Source organism: Lycium ferocissimum, chromosome 7 (genome assembly GCF_029784015.1).
Source record: "Lycium ferocissimum isolate CSIRO_LF1 chromosome 7, AGI_CSIRO_Lferr_CH_V1, whole genome shotgun sequence".
NCBI lineage: Eukaryota > Viridiplantae > Streptophyta > Magnoliopsida > Solanales > Solanaceae > Lycium > Lycium ferocissimum.
Genome location: NC_081348.1, coordinates 44,072,212 through 44,092,076, shown reverse-complemented (window position 1 = coordinate 44,092,076; position 19,865 = coordinate 44,072,212). Strand labels below are relative to the sequence as shown.

At 37.3% G+C, this 19,865-nt stretch overlaps 1 protein-coding gene across 1 annotated transcript; it reads right to left on the bottom strand.

The window, feature by feature from the left end:
* Positions 1 to 15,523: 15,523 nt before the first annotated feature.
* LOC132062871 (dehydration-responsive element-binding protein 3-like) lies at positions 15,524 to 17,017 on the bottom strand. The gene is made up of 2 exons (XM_059455346.1): positions 16,788 to 17,017; positions 15,524 to 16,037 (listed from the first exon to the last, which is right to left on the bottom strand). The coding sequence occupies exons 1-2, from the start codon at positions 16,969 to 16,971 to the stop codon at positions 15,685 to 15,687; spliced, it is 537 nt and encodes a 178-aa protein (XP_059311329.1). The 5' UTR covers positions 16,972 to 17,017; the 3' UTR covers positions 15,524 to 15,684.
* Positions 17,018 to 19,865: the final 2,848 nt, after the last annotated feature.

The following is a 19,865-nucleotide window of genomic DNA, read 5'->3' as shown; positions in this document are numbered from 1 at the left end:
AAGAGGGGATGGATTATGTTTTAAGGGAAAGTGTATGGAGGAGATTCTTTGTAGAGTATGAAGGGATACGTGAGGGATAATTTAAGGTTTAGCATCAAATTAAAGGATACCTTTGACTTGGTCTTTTCTATATAATTCTTAACCTCAAGGCACGTCATATGGAAGTCCAAATTTTGAGATAAAAACATTTTCCCTCCCGTTCCAATGGAACACATAGTTTAAAAATATGGCGACTTTTAAAAGTTGTGGTTTAAAAGAATTCATAAATATTTGTATGACTATAAATCATTTCCTTAAGAGTAAAATGTGAAATATGAAGTTAAATTGTTTATATGACTTTAGTAAGACACACTAAAAAGAAAAGCATAACATATAAATTGTGCTGAGGGAATGACATGAATTACTGTCATATCGTGTACACAAAATTAAAAGATAGAGGGTTTAGATGGATGAATAGTGTGGCGAGGTATTATAATATTTACGTACTATTTTATCTATTTAAATTGTAAAAAGTCATGTTCGCCAATTTCCTCTTAAAAGAAGCTATTCAATTTTCTACATCAACACGACACAACCAAAAGCAAAAAGAGCAAATGGATATGTGAAAGGCAGAATCTTCAATGTACCACTGTAGCAATTTCTGATAAATTGGACTACCTGTTGATAGGTATTGGGCTCAAGTCTGGTTGAACTGATATGGGTCTGACAAGCCCATATTCATAATAGATGCAAATTCCCTCTACAGTCTACACTTTTTGGTGCCGATTGCCCTTCGAAGGCACTGTTCTTTAATTTTTGGCCCTCGAATCAGTCAAAATAAAATTAAAAAAAAATCTCAAGGCAGAGTTTCGTAGCAAAAAGTTAGGCCTTAAGGCAGAGTTTTGCAAAATTTTTTTTTTTTTTTTTTTGGCCTTAATGCAAACCTCTACCTTAAGGTAGAGTTTTGCCTTGTGCCTGAAGGCAAACTCTGCCTTAAGTAGAGTTTGCAATCAAACTCTACATGATCAGACAGAGTTTGAGTCAAATTCTACGTGATCAGGTAGAGTTTGATTGTAAACTCTACTTAAACTCTGCCTAAAGGTAGCAAAATTCTGTCTTGCTAATTGAAACTCTACATTGCGATTTAAAAAAAAAAAAAATTTGATGGAGCAGGGTTCAAACCAAGGGGTTTTAGCGAAGGGCAAAAATTAAAGACCACTCCCGAATAAAGGCAATCGTGCAAAATTTCCTTAGAATTTATGCAGGGTGTCCTTAAGAAGAATTTAACTTTTGACATGTTAAGAAAAATTGTGCAAATATATATATTCGTCAGAATTTCTCCTCCTCTTCCTTCTGCTTCTTCTTCTCCATTTTTCACAAATGCAGAAGAAAAGTGAAGATTCATTGCTTAGCTGTGATTATTTTGGAGGGGTTTTGGTTGAAGAACACCTTATTTGTTTTTATTGAGCTTCTTATATAAGAAGATAAAGTGGACCTATTAATTTTGAAGGTTTGAGTTGCATCTGATTATTGAAAATTATTGAGATTGGTATTGTTACAATACCCAATTCATCAATGGAGAAAGGGCTGAATTGAAGAAGAAGAAGAAGGTCGGTTGAAGAGAGAGAATATCCTTTTATTTCATCCTTTTAGAATCAGTCCACTTACTTTCTACAATGTACAAAGTGCTATATATATATACAAGATACAAGTGTAAAATTGTATAAAGCTAATGGTCCTAAGTGTACCAAAGTGAACTAACTATCAACACCCCCATACATGGTGGAATGGGAGACCGGTCAAAGCTTGGAGAAGAAAAGTATGATGTTGAACACCGGAAGGGCCTTAGTCGGCACGTCGGCATATTGAGAATTAGTAGGCACACGATTGAGCAATCAAACCGGTTTGAAGAACATCTCGAACAAAATGGCAATCGACCTCAATATGTTTAGTACGCTCATGAAAGACAGGGTTCTTAGCAATGTGAATGGCAGAAGTGTTGTCACAAAACACAGAAACAGGGGCAACAGAAGCAACAGTCAACTCAGCCAGCAGTCTAACCAACCAAACAATCTCAGCAACCAGGTACCGTCGTAGGGCCCTATACTCGGCCTCGGCGGATGAAAGAGCAATAGTGGCACTTCTTGGATTTCCGAGGAAATAGGACACCCGCCAAGGAGGTAAAAGGTAGCCAGCGACGGACTCTACACTGAAGAACGACTAGCCCGATCGAGTCGCGATATCCCGCGAGGAGAAATCCGGTGTATTGGTGAAGAACAACCCCAAGTACGAAGTACCGGACAAATATCGGAGGACATGTAAGGCTGCCTCATAATGTGGAACCCTCGGTTGAGACATAAGCGGCTCGAATGCGAACACTAAATGATATATCGGGTCGTGTGTCTTTGCGGGGAAATTCAACTTCCCAACTAGCTTCCTATATGAGGAAGGATCGGGTAAAAGATCCCCGGAGTCAGCGCCCAACTTAATATGAAAATCAATGGAGAAGTCGGAGAAACATCGGTCATGATAAAGCGTATATCCGTGTTTTCGCACTTTCGGGAAATTTGGACATAATCGTGATTTGTAAGAATAAGACCATGCTTTGATCTTATGAGGTGTGCATGTTGGTACTTATGAAAAATATTAGTGTGGAAATCCGGAGGAGGGCGAGGGCAAAAAAGTAGAATTTCGGAAATTAGTTTCGGAAACTACAAAACAAGGTTTGAAGTTGATTGGGCCAAAAAAAAAAAGAAGAAAATGAGGCCCAATTTGAGAAGGGTGGCCGGCCACATAGTGGCCCAAACCCATGATTTTATTAATTATCCATGTGCCAAATTAATGATATAAGGAGTTAGCATGTGGAAGATTCAAGAAAAATCAAGACAAAACAAGAAAGAACAAGAGAAAGAGAGGCACGGCTAAGTGGGAGAAAAAAGAAAGAAAAAAAAGAAAAATCTTGGAGCTTAATTCCTTGGTTTAAAAATTCATCTCTTTTGGAATTACTACTAAGTGCAAGATTCTCTTCAAGATGATATAATTATTTTGGCAAAAGGTGACCTTGGTGACAAGGAGAATTTGTTGGAAAAAGGTAAGAATTTCATGTTTTCTTTCATGTTATGGAAGATTTATGAATATTAGAATAAGTGGAATTGCATGGAAATCATGGAATTGTGACTTGTGTGTGTGTTTGTGTGTGACGAGTGGGATGCCCTAGGGTGGAGGAAAATGGTTGAATTTGTTTAGTATGTTGATTATGTTGTTATAGTCTTATGAAGTATATGAAAAGTATGAAAATTTTGTGTGTTGTGAATATGTGTGAGTAGGCCGTGTGTAATAGGATGAAGGGGAGGGTATGAATCAAATTATTTGGCATGTTAATTGTGTTGTTGGAGTCTTGTGATGTAAATGGAAGGCTAATGGTTCTAGTTGACATGAAAAATTTGTCGTTAAGTTGTTGTCGGAAAGTATGCGATTTTATATAGTTTATGTAATTATAAGAATTGAGGTTGTAAGGTGCTAATGGTGATTATTGTAAATGAAGTTGGAAGACAAAATGTGTTATGGAAATTTATGTTGAAAAATTAAAAGTTTGGATGTATTATGGCCTTGATGGAAAAATTTGCATATTTAGTATATCTTGTGAATATTTTATGGAAATGGTATGAAATGTCTCCGAAGTGTATTTGAATGGTTTTGGATTAGTAAATAAATATGAGAACGTTGACATGAAGTTGGAAGTGTGAAGTCGGAATAGAAACTATTGCATTAGGTCGAAAGGTTGACTAGTTGTGTTATGTTGTGATTGTTAATGTTATTGATGTTGTTCTTTGGGTTGTTGTTGGTTGTTTTGAGCCGAGTTGAATCTCGGGGGTGTTGTACTTATAGGGGAAGTGCTGCCGAAATTCCGGTAGACAAATATAATGTTACATCCCGTGTTTTTGCACATTCGGGAAATTTGGACATAAGTGTGATTTGTAAGAAATAAGGCCATATTTGGATCTTGTTAGTATGAATATGTCGACTATGGAAACATTAGTGCGGAATTATCGAGGAAGGTTAAGGGCAAAATCGGAATTTTGGAAATTTGTTTCATGAAATTATGAAACTTAGCAAATTGTTGGGCCAAAAAAAAAAAAGAAAAATCAAGCCCAATCCAAGGGAGGTGGCCGGCCATGGTCCAATTGCCAACCCAAGCCCATAATTTAATTAGTCATGTGTTGATCATGTGACTAATTAATTTATATAGAAGCTTAAGTTTCAAGAAACTTCAAGAAATCAAAGAAAAATCAAGAAAGAAAAGAGAGATGAGGCCTTTCGGCCATAAGGAGAAAAAGAAAGAAAGAAGAGAGAAAAATTCTTGGAGCCTTGTCCTTGGTCCAAAAATCTTGTTCTTCGCGAATTCTTAACAAGCTTGAGGTGCTCTACGACGTAGTATAATTGGTTTTGGAGAAAGAACTCCGTTGGCGGAAAGTTGAAAATTCAAGAAAAAGGTAAGATTCTTGTGTTTTAAGTTATGGAATGAATTTATATGTTATGATGATTAGAATTAGACGAGAATTATGAAAGTGTGACGTGTGTGTGCATGGCGTGTGTGTATATGGAATATGGATGTGGCCGTGAGCCACTTGATGTGGAAAGAAGTGAGATTGATTTTATTTAGTTGTTAATTGTGTTGTTGTGACCCTTGTAACGTAAATAAAGGTTTAGCGACTCGAGTTGTGTGTTGTAAGTTGTGGCCGTGTGTGTTGGATTGTATAGGGATGAAGGACTAATTGAATTTAGCATGTGCTTGTGTTGTTGTAATGCATAGAAAATGAATGAAACTCATGGAATGTTGGATGTTGTGTTGTGGCCGAATATGGGCTGAATGGGTATAGGCATGTTGAACTAATTTTATGTTGCGTTTTGGTGGTTGTTCGTTGCGGATTATGTAGTGAAAATGAAGGTTTAACGGCTTGTGTTGGCGTTGCAATTGTTGCGGGCTGTTTTGAAAGTTAATATGGTTTTAATATGTTCTCTTATATTTATGAAGTTAGTGTGGAAATGTATGGAATTGTTGACGTAGTGTGAGACTTGGAAAGAAAGAAACGCATTATTGTTGTATTCATTAAGTTGGAAGATTTCGGGTATTATAGCATATTGTTGAATTGTCTTGAAATATTGCGAATTGCTTAGAATGTGTTATGAATTTATTTTGGATGTTGTTATTGTGATTGTTGGCTTGGTTGTTGTTGATTTGGGCCTAGCCATAATTCTCGGGACGGTGTATTTACGGAGGAGATGCCGCCCAAATTTTTGTAGACAAGAGAAGAATGGAAGAGTTGAAAGCAAAAAGGTCTACTATTGACAATTGGTAGAGGTGACCATTTGCGGATTCGCGGACGAACGGGAATTGAGCTCAAGCGAGCATAAGGCACCCGTAAGGTATGTGAAGCTATCCCTCTCCTTCCTTTGGCATGTCCTAGGTGTTCTAGGCTTGAATCTGAGCTTCGGGGGTTATTCCGTTCATCGTAAGTCGATTCTGAAATTGAGCACTATTCATTCAGTGCGATTGAACTAGAATCTTTATATTTTGTTGGAAAATGTTCAAACGCCCGTAACTTGCAGGGATGTGATCGAATTGCCTTGAAACTTCATAGATGACTCCATTAAGTGATATTTTATTAATTAAACTTTTCAAAACCACTCCGAAGGGGGTGGGATATATTATTTTCTAAAGCTTTTCTAAAACCACTCCGAAGGGGGTGTGATATATTATTTTTAAGGCTTTTCTAAAACCACTCAGAGAGGTGTGTACAAAACCACTCCGAAGGGAGTGTGATATTTTATAAAACTTTTTAAAAACCACTCAGCGGGGGTGCGATATTTTATTATTATTATTACTAATATTAATATGCCCGAAGGAGCTAGGATTAGTATTATGTCGCGAGTGGCATGCCGTGGGGCCGGGGGTAGCGTATGCCACAAGTGACATGCCCGGCGCCCGAAGGGCGGGATTATTATGCGGGCCGCATGTCCGACGGGGCCGGGATAGACGTATGTTGGACCGCATGCCCGGGGGCCATCATTTTACGTCGGGACCAGCATGTCCGATGGGGCCGAGATAGACGTATGCGGGACCGCGCACCCGCGGGGATTATTATTATTATTATTACTATTATTATTATTATTATTATTATTATTATTATCATCATTATCGTAAATGCCGGAAGCGCAATGCCCGAAAGGGGCCATTATTATTGTTGGGCCGGAGCGGCCGTCCGAATGGACTATTTTACTTAAATATTTAATTCATGTCGTGTAACCTAAACTTGCTTTTTCGATGTACTTTTCGACTTACGCTTTAGTAATGCTTTACATACTCGGTACGTATTCGGGTGACCGACCCTCCTTCTTCGGGGGGCCGCGTTTCATGCCACGTTGTACACAGATGAAGAGAAGACTTGTTAGAAGTTGTCCCGCGGGATTGGCGAGCTCCGCCTCGGTTCGGAGTGTTGCGAGTCAAAGTGTTCGTGTCATGGTTTTAGCATATGTTAGAGACTTTGCGGACAAAGTGTCCTGTGGATAGTGCGTCGGGAAGTGCGAGTAGATTGTAAATGTTAAAAGAGTTTGTATTTCTAAGATAATGATTGTTGTTTGAAAAGTTTCATGTTTCATAAAAATTTTCGAAATGGCCGAGTTTTATTATGCGAATGTTTTGAGGTTCGCTCGACTACGGCGAGAGTCGGGTGCCCATCACACAGTGAGGTCGGGGTGTGACAAAGTAACCTTATCGGATGTATGTTTTGGATACTAGGGGTTGTACGCAAAGTCGTGTCCGGTAGAGTGTGTGTGTTATATATATGTATATATATATATATATATATATATATATATACGTGGGCATCTATATATATTGTTGACCTTCTGTATATCTAAGAATTGTTGACCTTCTTTCATATATAAGATCGTGCGATAGAGCGGTCATAGGACATGAAGACCCGTACTCAACCTTCTATTTCGGCTAAAGGATCGAAGGACGACGTCGACAAAAGAAAGCGACCTATGACATCAACCGTTACAAAGTACAATGGTAAACAACGGTGCGGACGAGGCATGTTGAATGAGATAAGAACATTCAAGTACCTTGTTTATAGAAATGTAAGTTGGGAGAATGGGAGTGAAGGTGCACATTAGGAATCAAAAAGGGCAAACGGAATTGTAAGAGAAAGGACGTGTCAGTAAACACGCCTGCGAACTGCCGTAAAACTTTGAAGGCGGCTCCAGATTATGTAATAAAGGCCATATGGAAAAGCGTACGCAATTATATCGGCATTAAGGCTAGACCGAATCCCACTAAAGTTTCGGGGTTAAGCGTGCTCAGATGGGAGCAATTTCATGATGAGTGACCCCCTGGGAAGTATGCCAAAATTTTCACAAATGTTGATCCAAGAGACAAATGGGAAAATAGAATGTACAAGATGGTTGGGGACTATAAAAGAAGCCACCTAGCCCACGACAGGTGAGATTAGAAAAGAGACAGAAAGTACGCTACAGCTTTGGAACTAGGATAGGCTTGAACTACGTTTGGAAGCATTTTGTGGATTAGTTGATAATGACTATGTATACACATATAAATGCGTATGATGCCTTATATCAGATTAAATTAGTGAACACGTGTATCCCATATATATATCGTTGGCGTGTAAGGAGCCCCATGCAAGGGGGGAGAATATATCATGTCGGACTTAACAAGAATGAGTATGAAGAAAAAGGACGACTATATAAGAAAGGATCCTCCCGAGTATCATACCACCCCAGGAGATCAGTTGAACATTCGAGGACGAATGTTCTAAAGGGGGGGAGGATGTTACATCCCGTGTTTTTGCACATTCGGGAAATTTGGACATAAGTGTGATTTGTAAGAAATAAGGCCATATTTGGATCTTGTTAGTATGAATATGTCGACTATGGAAACATTAGTGCGGAATTATCGAGGAAGGTTAAGGGCAAATGAATTTTGGAAATTTGTTTCATGAAATTATGAAACTTAGCAAATTGTTGGGCCAAAAAAAAAAGAAAAATCAAAGCCCCGATCAGAGAAGGAGGTGGCCGGCCATGGTCCAATTGCCAACCCAAGCCCATAATTTAATTAGTCATGTGTTGATCATGTGACTAATTAATTTATATAAGCTTAAGTTTCAAGAAACTTCAAGAAATCAAAGAAAAATCAAGAAAGAAAAGAGATGAGGCCTTTCGGCCATAAGGAGAAAAAGAAAGAAAGAGAGAGAAAAATTCTTGGAGCCTTGTCCTTGGTCCAAAAAATCTTGTTCTTCGCGAATTCTTAACAAGCTTCGAGGTGCTCTTACGACGTAGTATAATTGGTTTGGAGAAAGAACTCCGTTGGCGGAAAGTTGAAAATTCAAGAAAAGGTAAGATTCTTGTGTTTTAAGTTATGGAATGAATTTATATGTTATGATGATTAGAATTAGACGAGAATTATGAAAGTGTGACGTGTGTATGGCGTGTGTGTATATGGAATATGGATGTGAGCGCGGAACCACTTGATGTGGAAAAGAAGTGAGATTGATTTTATTTAGTTGTTAATTGTGTTGTTGTGACCCTTGTAACGTAAATAAAGGTTTAGCGACTCGAGTTGTGTGTTGTAAGTTGTGGCCGTGTGTGTTGGATTGTATAGGGATGAAGGACTAATTGAATTTAGCATGTGCTTGTGTTGTTGTAATGCATAGAAAATGAATGAAACTCATGGAATGTTGGATGTTGTGTTGTGGCCGAATATGGGCTGAATGGGTATAGGCATGTTGAACTAATTTTATGTTGCGTTTTGGTGGTTGTTCGTTCGCGATTATGTAGTGAAAATGAAGGTTTAACGGCTTGTGTTGGCGTTGCAATTGTTGCGGGCTGTTTTGAAAGTTAATATGGTTTTAATATGTTCTCTTATATTTATGAAGTTAGTGTGGAAATGTATGGAATTGTTGACGTAGTGTGAGACTTGGAAAGAAAGAAACGCATTATTGTTGTATTCATTAAGTTGGAAGATTTTGTCATATAGCATATTGTTGAATTGTCTTGAAATATTGCGCGAATTGCTTAGAATGTGTTATGAATTTATTTTGGATGTTGTTATTGTGATTGTTGGCTTGGTTGTTGTTGATTTGGGCCGAGCCATAATTCTCGGGACGGTGTATTTACGAGAGGAGATCTTTGCCAAATTTTTTGTAGACAAAGAAGAATGGAAGGTTGAAAGCAAAGGTCTACTATTGACAATTGGTAGAGGTGACCATTTTGCAGTTACGGACGAAACGGGGAATTGAGCTCAAGCGAGCATAAGGCACCGTAAGGTATGTGGTTATCCCTCTCCTTCCTTTGGCATGTCCTAGGTGTTCTAGGCTTGAATCTGAGCTTCGGGGGTTATTCCGTTCATCGTAAGTCGATTCTGAAATTGAGCACTATTCATTCAGTGCGATTGAACTAGAATCTTTATATTTTGTTGGAAAATGTTCAAACGCCGTAACTGCGGATGTGATCGAATTGCCTTGAAACTTCATAGATGACTCCATTAAGTGATATTTTATTAATTAAACTTTTCAAACCACTCCGAAGGGGGGTGGGATATATTATTTTCTAAAGCTTTTCTAAAACCACTCCGAAGGGGTGTGATATATTATTTTTAAGGCTTTTCTAAAACCACTCCGCGGGGTGTGTACAAAACCACTCGCGGAGTGTGATATTTTATAAAACTTTTTAAAAACCACTCCGAAGGGGGTGCGATATTTTATTATTATTATTACTAATATTAATATGCCCGAAGGGGCTAGGATTAGTATTATGTCGCGAGGCGCGTGCATGACGGGTGGGGTAGCCGATGCCACGGAGTGACGCCCAAGTGCCGAAGGGCGGGCCGGGATTATTATGCGGGGCCAACGTATGTCCGATGGGGCCGGGATAGACGTATGTTGGACCGGCATGCCCGGGGGGCCATCATTTTACGTCGGGACCGACATGTCCGATGGGGCCGGGATAGACGTATGCGGGACCGGCGCACCGAAGGGGATTATTATTATTATTATTATTATTATTATTATTATTATTATTATTATTATTATTATCATCATTATCATCACGGAAGCACGCAATGCCGAAGGGCCACCATTATTATTGTTAGGCGGAAGCGGCCGTCCGTGAAGGACTATTTTACTTAAATATTTAATTCGTATCGGGTAACCTAAACTTGCTTTCGATGTACTTTTCGACTTACGCTTTAGTAATGCTTTACATACTCGTACATATTCCGCATCGACCCTCCTCTTCTTCGGCCGCGTTTCATGCCACGCGGTACACCTGATGAAGAGAAGACTTGTTAGAAGTTGTCCCGCGGGATTGGCGAGCTCCGCCTCGGTTCGGAGTGTTACGAGTCAAAGTGTTCGTGTCATGGTTTTAGCATATGTTAGAGACTTTGCGAGCACGTTGTCGTGGATAGTGCGTCGGGAGTGCGAGTAGATTGTAAATGTTAAAAGAGTTTGTATTTCCGGATAATGATTGTTGTTTGAAAAGTTTCATGTTTCATAAAAATTTTCGAAATGGCGGGTTTTATTATGCGAATGTTTGGGGTTCGCTCGACTGCGAGAGTCGGTGCCCATCACACCCTAGTGAGGTCGGGGTGTGACATATAACCCCACGATTGAAGTGTTAACTCTCATGAATAGTAACTAGTAAAGATGACCATTTGCAGATTTTTGACGAAACGGGATTGGAGATTAAGTTTTAGCGTAGGACGTCCGTAAGGTATGTAAAGCTTACCTATTCTTCACATGGCATGTCTTAGACTACTAAGCCGAAAACGGAACCTCGGGAATGATTCGCTCCTAGAAATCCGATTACGATTTTGATTACTATTCATTCCGCCGTAATTGATTCATAATGCTCACCTTTGGACATAAGAGTACGTAAACCTTCGTATCTTTTGTGAATGACTCCGAATCACTTCGAACCTTTCTTAGATGACCTTATGGAGCCTAACGTCGGTAAATTATGTCCGCCGCCTCGACTTGACTCGAGTTGGGCCCGCATGTCCCGAGGCTCCCCTTATTTGGTTTGTTTGACTCTTTTCCGTCCGATATGAAAAATAAATGTTTGTCTATGATGCTAAGGTCCGTTTAAAATGTTCGACAAGGTTATGTGAACGCTTGTTGCTATGAATGATAATAATTTTTCGAAGAATGACCTACGATGGGTTTTTTGAAAAAAAAATGATAAGTTAAAAGTCCGTAACTTTTGTATATTAATTTTGACTCACCCGATATTCGTTTTAAGCCTTCTAAGGCTATATGGTATATGTATGTGAAATTATGCTTCGAGTCCGGAAACTTATTTTGGATATGCATATGGTTTACGCACTACTCCGCTCGTGCCAATTATTATGATCTCGTTCGCGGTGCCCGGGTTTTGTGATCGTGCGTGTTATGGTATATTCGGAAGTATGATGTGTTGCGGTTTCGGGAACCTCGCCATAGGGCCGATTCCGTCTATGGTGTTATGATGTGATATGGCTTTTGATATGTTCGATGACATGATGTGTGTGTGACATTTTGATGTGTTCGGGGATGTTCGGAGATTTGAAAACTTCGGAGTATGATGTGTTGTGGCACCGGCGTCGGGGGTGACCACGTATTCCGAGCTACATGCATGATTTTTATTTGCATTTTGTACATTTGCATTTCGGCATTTAGATGCATTATACGTATTTGTTTCTGTATTCTCGACTCTAGGTTACGATTTGGATTCTTGTACCTCGCTTTACATACTCGGTACTTCTTTCGTGACCCACAAATCCTCGGGGGCGCGCCACGCCGCGGTACGCACGCGTCGCGTGGTACGCCCGATTTAGGACCTCGTTCAGCATCGTGGAGTGCTCCTTGATCCGAGCCGATACTTTTGGTATATACCTTTTTACGTTGTATATTACCATACGTTTGCCATTGTTCGGGTACGGCGGGGCCTGTCCCGTCATATGTTCATATGTTTTGTTGTTTGTAAAGGCCGTAGTCATATTTGTGGGTCGTGGGTCCAGTGTTTGTATGTGACTCGGTTTGTCCGTATATGATTCGATTTGCGTCCTTAATGTGCCCGTAGACTACTTTGGCCGATACGGCCCACATGTTTGCATGAGTGTGTAAGGCGATGTTCATTCCGCCAACTTTGATTCTGATATGATGTTTGTCACGGGTGACCGCTTAGGATCGCGTTTGTATGATATCTGCTTTCGATTATCAGTACGAGTTATGTCTGTTAAATCTGAGTATGCCTTATTTTGATGATTTGATTCGTAAGTTTGTTTGGGTGCCTGAGTAGGGCACCCGTCACGGCCCACGGGGCTGGGTCGTGACAGAAACTCATGCAACAAATCTTTGAGAAACTTCTGTTGAGTCACAAGGATACCTGTAGGGAACCTGAGGAGTTGCAAGCCCAAGAAATAGTGGGCTTGACCTAAGTCTTTTATCTTAAATTGGTCATCTAGAAAGGATCTAAGGGAAGTTATTTCCATCAAGTCATTCCCGGTCAATAAGATATCATCCACATAAACAGCTATGACAGTAAAAGAAGTCCCTACAGACTTGAGAAATAGGGAATAATCATTTTTGCTGGAATAATAACCTCTAGACAACAAGGCAGAAGAGAGTTTAGCATACCATTGTCTGGAGGCCTGTCTAAGGCCATAAAGGGATTTGTTGAGCTTACACACAAGGGTGGTAGCGGAGTCGAGGCCCGAACTTGTAACCCAAGTGGAATTTTCATGTAGACCTCTTCATCAAGGTCACCATGTAAAAATGCATTGTTGACATCTAATTGATGGATATCCCATCCATTTTTGACGAACAACGATCCGCATTTGATAGTAGTGAGTTTTACAACTAGAAAACGTTTCGAAAAATCAACTCCCTCCCCGTCGAGTGTCACCCCTAATAACCAATCTAGCCTTGTATCTTTCAACAATACCACTCACTCCCTTTGTTTAATTTTATACACCCGTTTAGAAGAGATGGCCTTCTTACCGGGGAGGAAGAGAGACAAGATCCCATGTATTATTGGCCTCCAAAGCCCGAAACTCTTTAAGCATAGCTTCGAAAGCCTGAGGTTAGAAACGACTTGATGATAGAATTGGGAGGCTCAAACAAAGCATAGTCGAGTCGATAGAGATAGAAGAATCCTTGGAAGTGGAAACATTATAGCAATGGTATTGATGCAAATAAGAGGGAGAGGCGTTACTCACAGAGGACTTTCTCGATGCTACGGGGAGAAAATGTGGAAGGAGATAAAGGTACAGGATCTAAAGAGGTGAAAGAGTTGTTATCAGTGGAAGGGACAGGAGAGGTAGGGTGAGCAGAAGCAGGACTAGTTGATGAGGGAATAGGAAGAGGAGAGGAATGGAGTGGTGGTGAAGGAGTAGAAGTAGAAGTATCTGCAAATGTGGGATTAGGAGGAGGAAAAAGAGCGAGGGGTAAGAAGGGGAGGAATAAGGAAATATTGTTTCTTGAAACTTAACATCCCCGAGAAGAAAACAGCATGTCTGGTCATGTCCAGGAGTTTGTATGTTTTCTTGGTCATGCTATAGCCAAGGAAAGCACAAGTGATTGATCTAGACTTAAACTTATCCCTATGGAGTTTAGGAACAGCAGCAAAAGCTAGACAGCCCAAAAGGCTTAAGGTGAGAATAGGATGGATCGGCTTTGTAGAGGGAATATGGAGTAGAATTGTTCAATAGAGGTGAGGGGAATCTATTTATCAGATAAGTGGCAGTAAGAATGCATTCACCCCAATAGTTAACAGGAAGTTTAGATTGAAACAACAAAGACCTTGCAGTTTCTAATAGATGCTTGTGCTTTCTCTCTACGACACCATTTTGTTGAGGAGTGTGGGGAGTGGAAGTCTGATGAAGAATACCTTGGGATGAGAAAAAGGAAGTGGCCAATGAACTTGAACCCAATTCAAATGCATTATCTGACCTAACTATTTTAACAGATGTATGAAATTGATTTTGAACCATGAGAATGAAAGACTTAATGAGAGTGAAGGCATTAGACTTGGTGGACGCAAGTGAGTCCATGTGGCTCTGGAGTAATCATCTACTATGGTTAAGAAATGCTTATAACCATTGTATGTTTGAGTATGGTAAGGACCCCATAGATCAATGTGAATGAGTTGGAAAGGTGAAGTAGATTTAATTGAACTTTGAGGGAAAACAAGTCTCTGTTGTCTGGCCATTGGACAAATTTTGCAAATAAAATCTTGTTTCTTAGACAACTTATCTTGGAGAAAAGAAATAGCTTTCATTTTATTGTAAGGCATATGACCTAACCTAAGGTGCCAAAGCAAATCATCCTTATTAGAAACTGAATAACAAGCAATTGAAGGCAAACAAGAGGATACACTCTTATGTGAAACTGTAGAAGATAGAGCAGCTTTATTAATAGTGCAATCAGAAGCTGCAATGGTATTTACAGATTGAGTAGAGTTGTTTTAGAACAATTTAGATCAATTTTGAAGCAGCGGCATTTTGTTGAAATTACTACACAATAAGTTACGGTGATCGTCAGGATCTGTATCTCGACGAAGTGCCATAATTTCAGCCATAAATATTTAAAAAATTGATAATCGCCAAATCCCGGTGATTATTGTAACATATCGTGTTAGTGACAAGAAAATTTCTCTTTCTTATAAACTTTATGTTTAATTGAAGTGCATCACATAAACGTGGAGGAATGAACCTACTATAAAATTTCAAACTTGCTTTTATTCTTTCTTCAAATAATTTGCGAATGGTTTGTCTCTTTGTTCTTTAAAGAGTTGCAAATTTGCAACAAAAATGTTGTAAATGTGGCCCTTTTAATTAAGACTTTCAGAGAAATGATTGCTGCTGATATGTCAGATCTACCAATTCAACCAACATGACCATGAGAAGCAGTCCAAAGAAAACAGGCTGTATAAATTTGAACTCCTGTTTTTCTTTGCTTTCATTTTTTTATTTAACCCTTGACATAAATAGCAAGGAATAGCGGAATAAAACCTAAATAGATACTCCCATTATTTACTCAAATTGGAAAAAAACTATATCCTTCTTTGAAAAAAGATTGAGAAGTAATTAGTCAATATCATATCATTCACTTTTACAAAACATTAGTAATATTCGTCCACCTCTCTTTTTCTGCCAACTGCTAAATAAAGCCCGCAATCTTTCAGATTAAAAAGGCAAAGATAATTTTGGGATTTTACCTTTTGGTAAGTATTAAAAGGTCTTGTTTTCCCTTAAATTTTATATTCACTTAAATACAATCATATATTTATAAAAAATAACACGGAAGAAGTATTACATTTAAATTCTTTCTCTCTTAAAACTGTATGTCTTGAAAACTTTTGGTACGAAATATTTTTCCTCCAAACACAAACCTCAAATTCTAAACCCGAGACCTTTTACTAAGAATGATGAGATCTTATCTACGGTGACACACAACACGACATTTGCAAAGCAAAGGAACAAATGAGAGACAAATAAAAAGAGTGGAATAATATTAGTAAATGGTTTCTTTAGCCTCCACGGACAAATATTGAGAAAGGACTAAGAATTTATGTGCGTACATATACCCCAACAACAACCATAATGACAATAATTAACAATAATGATAGTAGTTGAGAGAAATTAATATTTCAGAGGCTACACTTGTAATTCAGCAGTAGAGGCGGCTCAAAACAGCTTGAAATCATTTCTTCATTGTCAGGATATAACCATCCATCCATCAAATCATCAACATACAAGAATTCATTATTTAGCTGGTCTAACGAGTCATTAATTCCGAGTTTTGGCAGCTCAATGATTTGGGACAATTCATCTGATGTCGTCCACAAATCTGATGTTGATGAAGAGGAAGAAGATGATAAAGAATCAAACTTTTTCATAGAAGCTGCTTTTGCTGCAGCTGCTTGAATGTCACGAGGGCTTTGTGACACTGGTCTTGGAAGACAACTTGCTAGTTCGGGAAAGTTGAGGATTGCAGCATCGCCTGTTTTCATATGAGAGGGTCACACACATCAATATATGAATTCAGATTTATCGCCATTTGGTACTATTTTTGATGTGTTTTGACTCGTGAAAGAGAATTGAACTCGCACCTGAATGGTGTAATGAATACATAATTAAATATAGACAAAAAAGTTCAAATTTGCCTGTATTAGTATACCATCCAAAATTGTTTAATTTTTTCTTTTATTATACTTTTGGTTCATATATATATATCCTTATTGTTAACAAATAATCTCGTGTTTCTACTTGATATTAATAGAGCTCCATTCTGAATAAGTTGAGTTCCACATATTCAATTTTTTTTTTTTTAGGAAAAAGTCTAAATTTAAGCCTCAACGTTTGACTAGCTATAATTTAAAATCACCCTAATGTTTGAGCTTCGTAAGAGGTCAAGGGTAAATAAAAAAAGACCTTTTCTTAACAACAAGGTATATAATAAAAGATTAAAAGTTTAATGGATGATAAAATTATCCAATTTCGAATGATAGAGGGGACTCAGTTCACTCTAATAAATAAGACTTTCTCTATTTCGATGTATGTGACATAGTTGGACTCGACACATGATTTAAGTTAAAGAGTGAGACTTATAAAACTTGGTGGTTTGGTCTTAAACATATTATACATTTATGTGACTATAAAATTTTTCATCAAGAATAAAAGGAGACTCATCACGTAACTTGAAATAGAGGAGTATGTTATTGTAACAATGTAAATGCGTAGATAATAATACCTTTGATGGATAAAGCAGCAACATCATGAGCTCGAGCCGCCATTTCTGGAGTAGGGAAAGTACCAAGCCAAATACGAGATTTTTTACGAGGTTCACGAATTTCTGATACCCATTTTCCCCAATTCCTCATACGTACACCTCTATATATTGGGCTTCGATTTCTTTTGATCTTCTTTTCTTCCATTTTTTAACAATACCAAGTAGTACTGTTTATGGAATGCAGGATGAAAGAAAAAACATAAATTATTCAAACAAGAACAAGTATTTTTACTTACTTATAATGGAAGGTATGAGGGTGGAGGAGTTGGGTTAGGAAGGGGACCCATGCATGGAAAAAATTGGACTCTAATAGACCACATTAATTTCAACTTTTCAAATTGGTACTGCATGTTTTTTATTTCACCAACGTGATCCCTGTTCATTTCACCCGGTGAGGGGAGCCACACCGATCAGATGTTCGTCAAAAAATTATACCGTGTATATAAAAAAATTGATAATTTTTTTTAACACTATTACTTAAATTTTTGAATTCGCCATTGCTATCACCATCAACTGTTTGCGAACAAGTCATACTAAGATCAATATGTGGTGTTTAAATTATGAGAACATAATAAATGAGACTATTTCGTGATAGATTTTTCTATGTAGATGTTTTGCTCATTTAATTAATTAAAATTGGGATATATGAAGTATAATACAAAATATGTATTAGATTTTAGATTAGTTGAACTTGAATAAACTTCTATTTCTAATTTTAACTTTGTTTTTTCTCAAAGAACCTTTTGGAGTAGCTTTGGAGGAGGACATTTCCGTTATTTGCTTGTTTTATTCGGAGATTAGCTAATGCCCTAATTCTGAGATTGTCGTCCCACATTGATTTGGCATAAATATAATATCATAAGTATGGTATAAAAAATATTGGAATTAGTTATACTAAAATAAAAGATTTCAACCAAACATAGAATAAAAATAATCTCGCATGCATTTTAACTCGAGATTATTATCATTATTCCTTCATCCAAGCGATCCTTAATTATATATATATATATATATATGTGTTTGCTTTAATCGACAAAGTACGATTTCAGACAAAACATAGGGTAAAATAATCCCATAGTTTGACTTGAGATTATTATCTTTATCCATTCACCAAAAGTCCAAAACGACCCTTTAATATTGTTATAATTCCTTTAGGAGTTATTTGAGTGAATACAGGTTCACTGCGCTGGAAAATAAAGGCAAATACGAACGACTAATTAGTATGTCCATTTTATAACAAAAATTAGGCCATTTCGCAACTACAAGCGCAATTTTAACCATTTCCCTCCCATAAATGAAATGTATCCTCCCAATTTAATATGCAAAGAGCCAAAGACAATTGCTTGCCTATGGCCTAAAATCAAAGGGGCCCTTAAAAACTCTTATCGCCTCATACGTCATAATCATAAAATAGACACAATAAATGCACCTCCTATCTGGGAAAAAAAGAAACTATTTGAGGGAAGACAATATTTTTCCCTTTGATTAAGACTGTTTATTTTTAAAAAATATTTCTAATTATTAAAAAGTAATATTTAGAAATTTCCTTTAATAGTTTGTTTTCTAATGGTCAAATATTTATATCAGAATTCAGATTAAAAATAGGACGAATTGGCCATTCTATTTAGAGCCTTGCATTCCTTTTCAACTGTGCACTAAACTTTTTGAATATATTTCATAAGTTCATTTTCCTCATCAAGAATTTTCTTATGTTTCTGGCTTTCTATTTGTTATCAAATCCCATTATAAAATATGCAATTCAATAGGAAGGTTCTAAAAGAAAAGGAGCAATATTATCCTCGTCAAATTTACCATATTCCTAATATCAAGAAGGAAGTGACAGTTTATCCTATGCTTATCAAATCAAGATGGCATTAAATCCTATCCATGCAAGGCAGTTACTCCCTCTCTCTTACAATTTATGTTAACTTATTTTTTCCGGTCGGGTTTAAAAAATAATTTTTTAAAAATTTGAAAATAATTTAATTCGAATCTCTTATTTTACTCAGATACGAATATTATGATATGTTTAAGATTTCAAATTTCAAATTTTTTATATAGCCACACAAATATTATTACGTGTTTAGGATTACAAGTTTCAAATACTTTTATCCCTTAAACTTCATGCCTCGTCAAGTAAGTTCATATAAATTGAAATAAAAGGAGTACTTTTCTTCTTCTCCGGAATAGATGCACTACAAAATTCTAGTACTTGGAAGAAATTAAAATTAGACCGAATACAAAATCTAGAGTCGGTGTGCGTGGCTCCGGCTCCTCTCCATTACTTTTTCTCTCCATTTCATCAAGTACACATTTAAATCAGAGACACGTGTCCTATTTAATTTTTAAAGGTCAAGACTTTGTTACACTAACAAGTATTATAACCATAGTTAATTGAATTTTTTTATGGTAAAGTACTCTCTAACTTTGGAAAGAAAAAGATATTCCCCACAATTTTTTATACCCATTAATTTCATCTTATATAATAAATTTAAATGTTAAACTGTACGACATTTTGTGCTAGTAAATTTATTTTTGAAATATTATGTTGAGAAACAATAAAAGGGAAAAGTTTCAATGTTGAAGAAAACCATAAAATAAAAAACAGAAAAAAAGAGGCGAGAGGTCATCAGCCTACTGCGTGTATTTGAAGGCGGAAAAAAAAATTGTTTTTTAAGAATGCTCTTTAATCTTTTTCTTTTTTTGTGAAATAAAATAAAACATTGTTCAAAAGCCAAAACGTTTTTGAAGGCTACTGTTATCAGGCTAAACAAACACGTTATTTGGTTCAGGTTCTACAATTTTAATATTTAAATATTGTTATATAAGATGAAATTAATAGGTACCAAAAATTGTGGGGAATATCTTTTTCTTTCCTAAGTTGGAGAGTGCTTTTCCAAAAATTATTCAGTTAACTATTGTTAATACACTTGTTTGTGTAATAAAATCTTGGACTTTAAAAATTAAATAGGACACATGTCTCTCATCTAAATGTGTACTTGACGAAATGGAGACAAAGGGTAATGGAGAGGAGCCGGA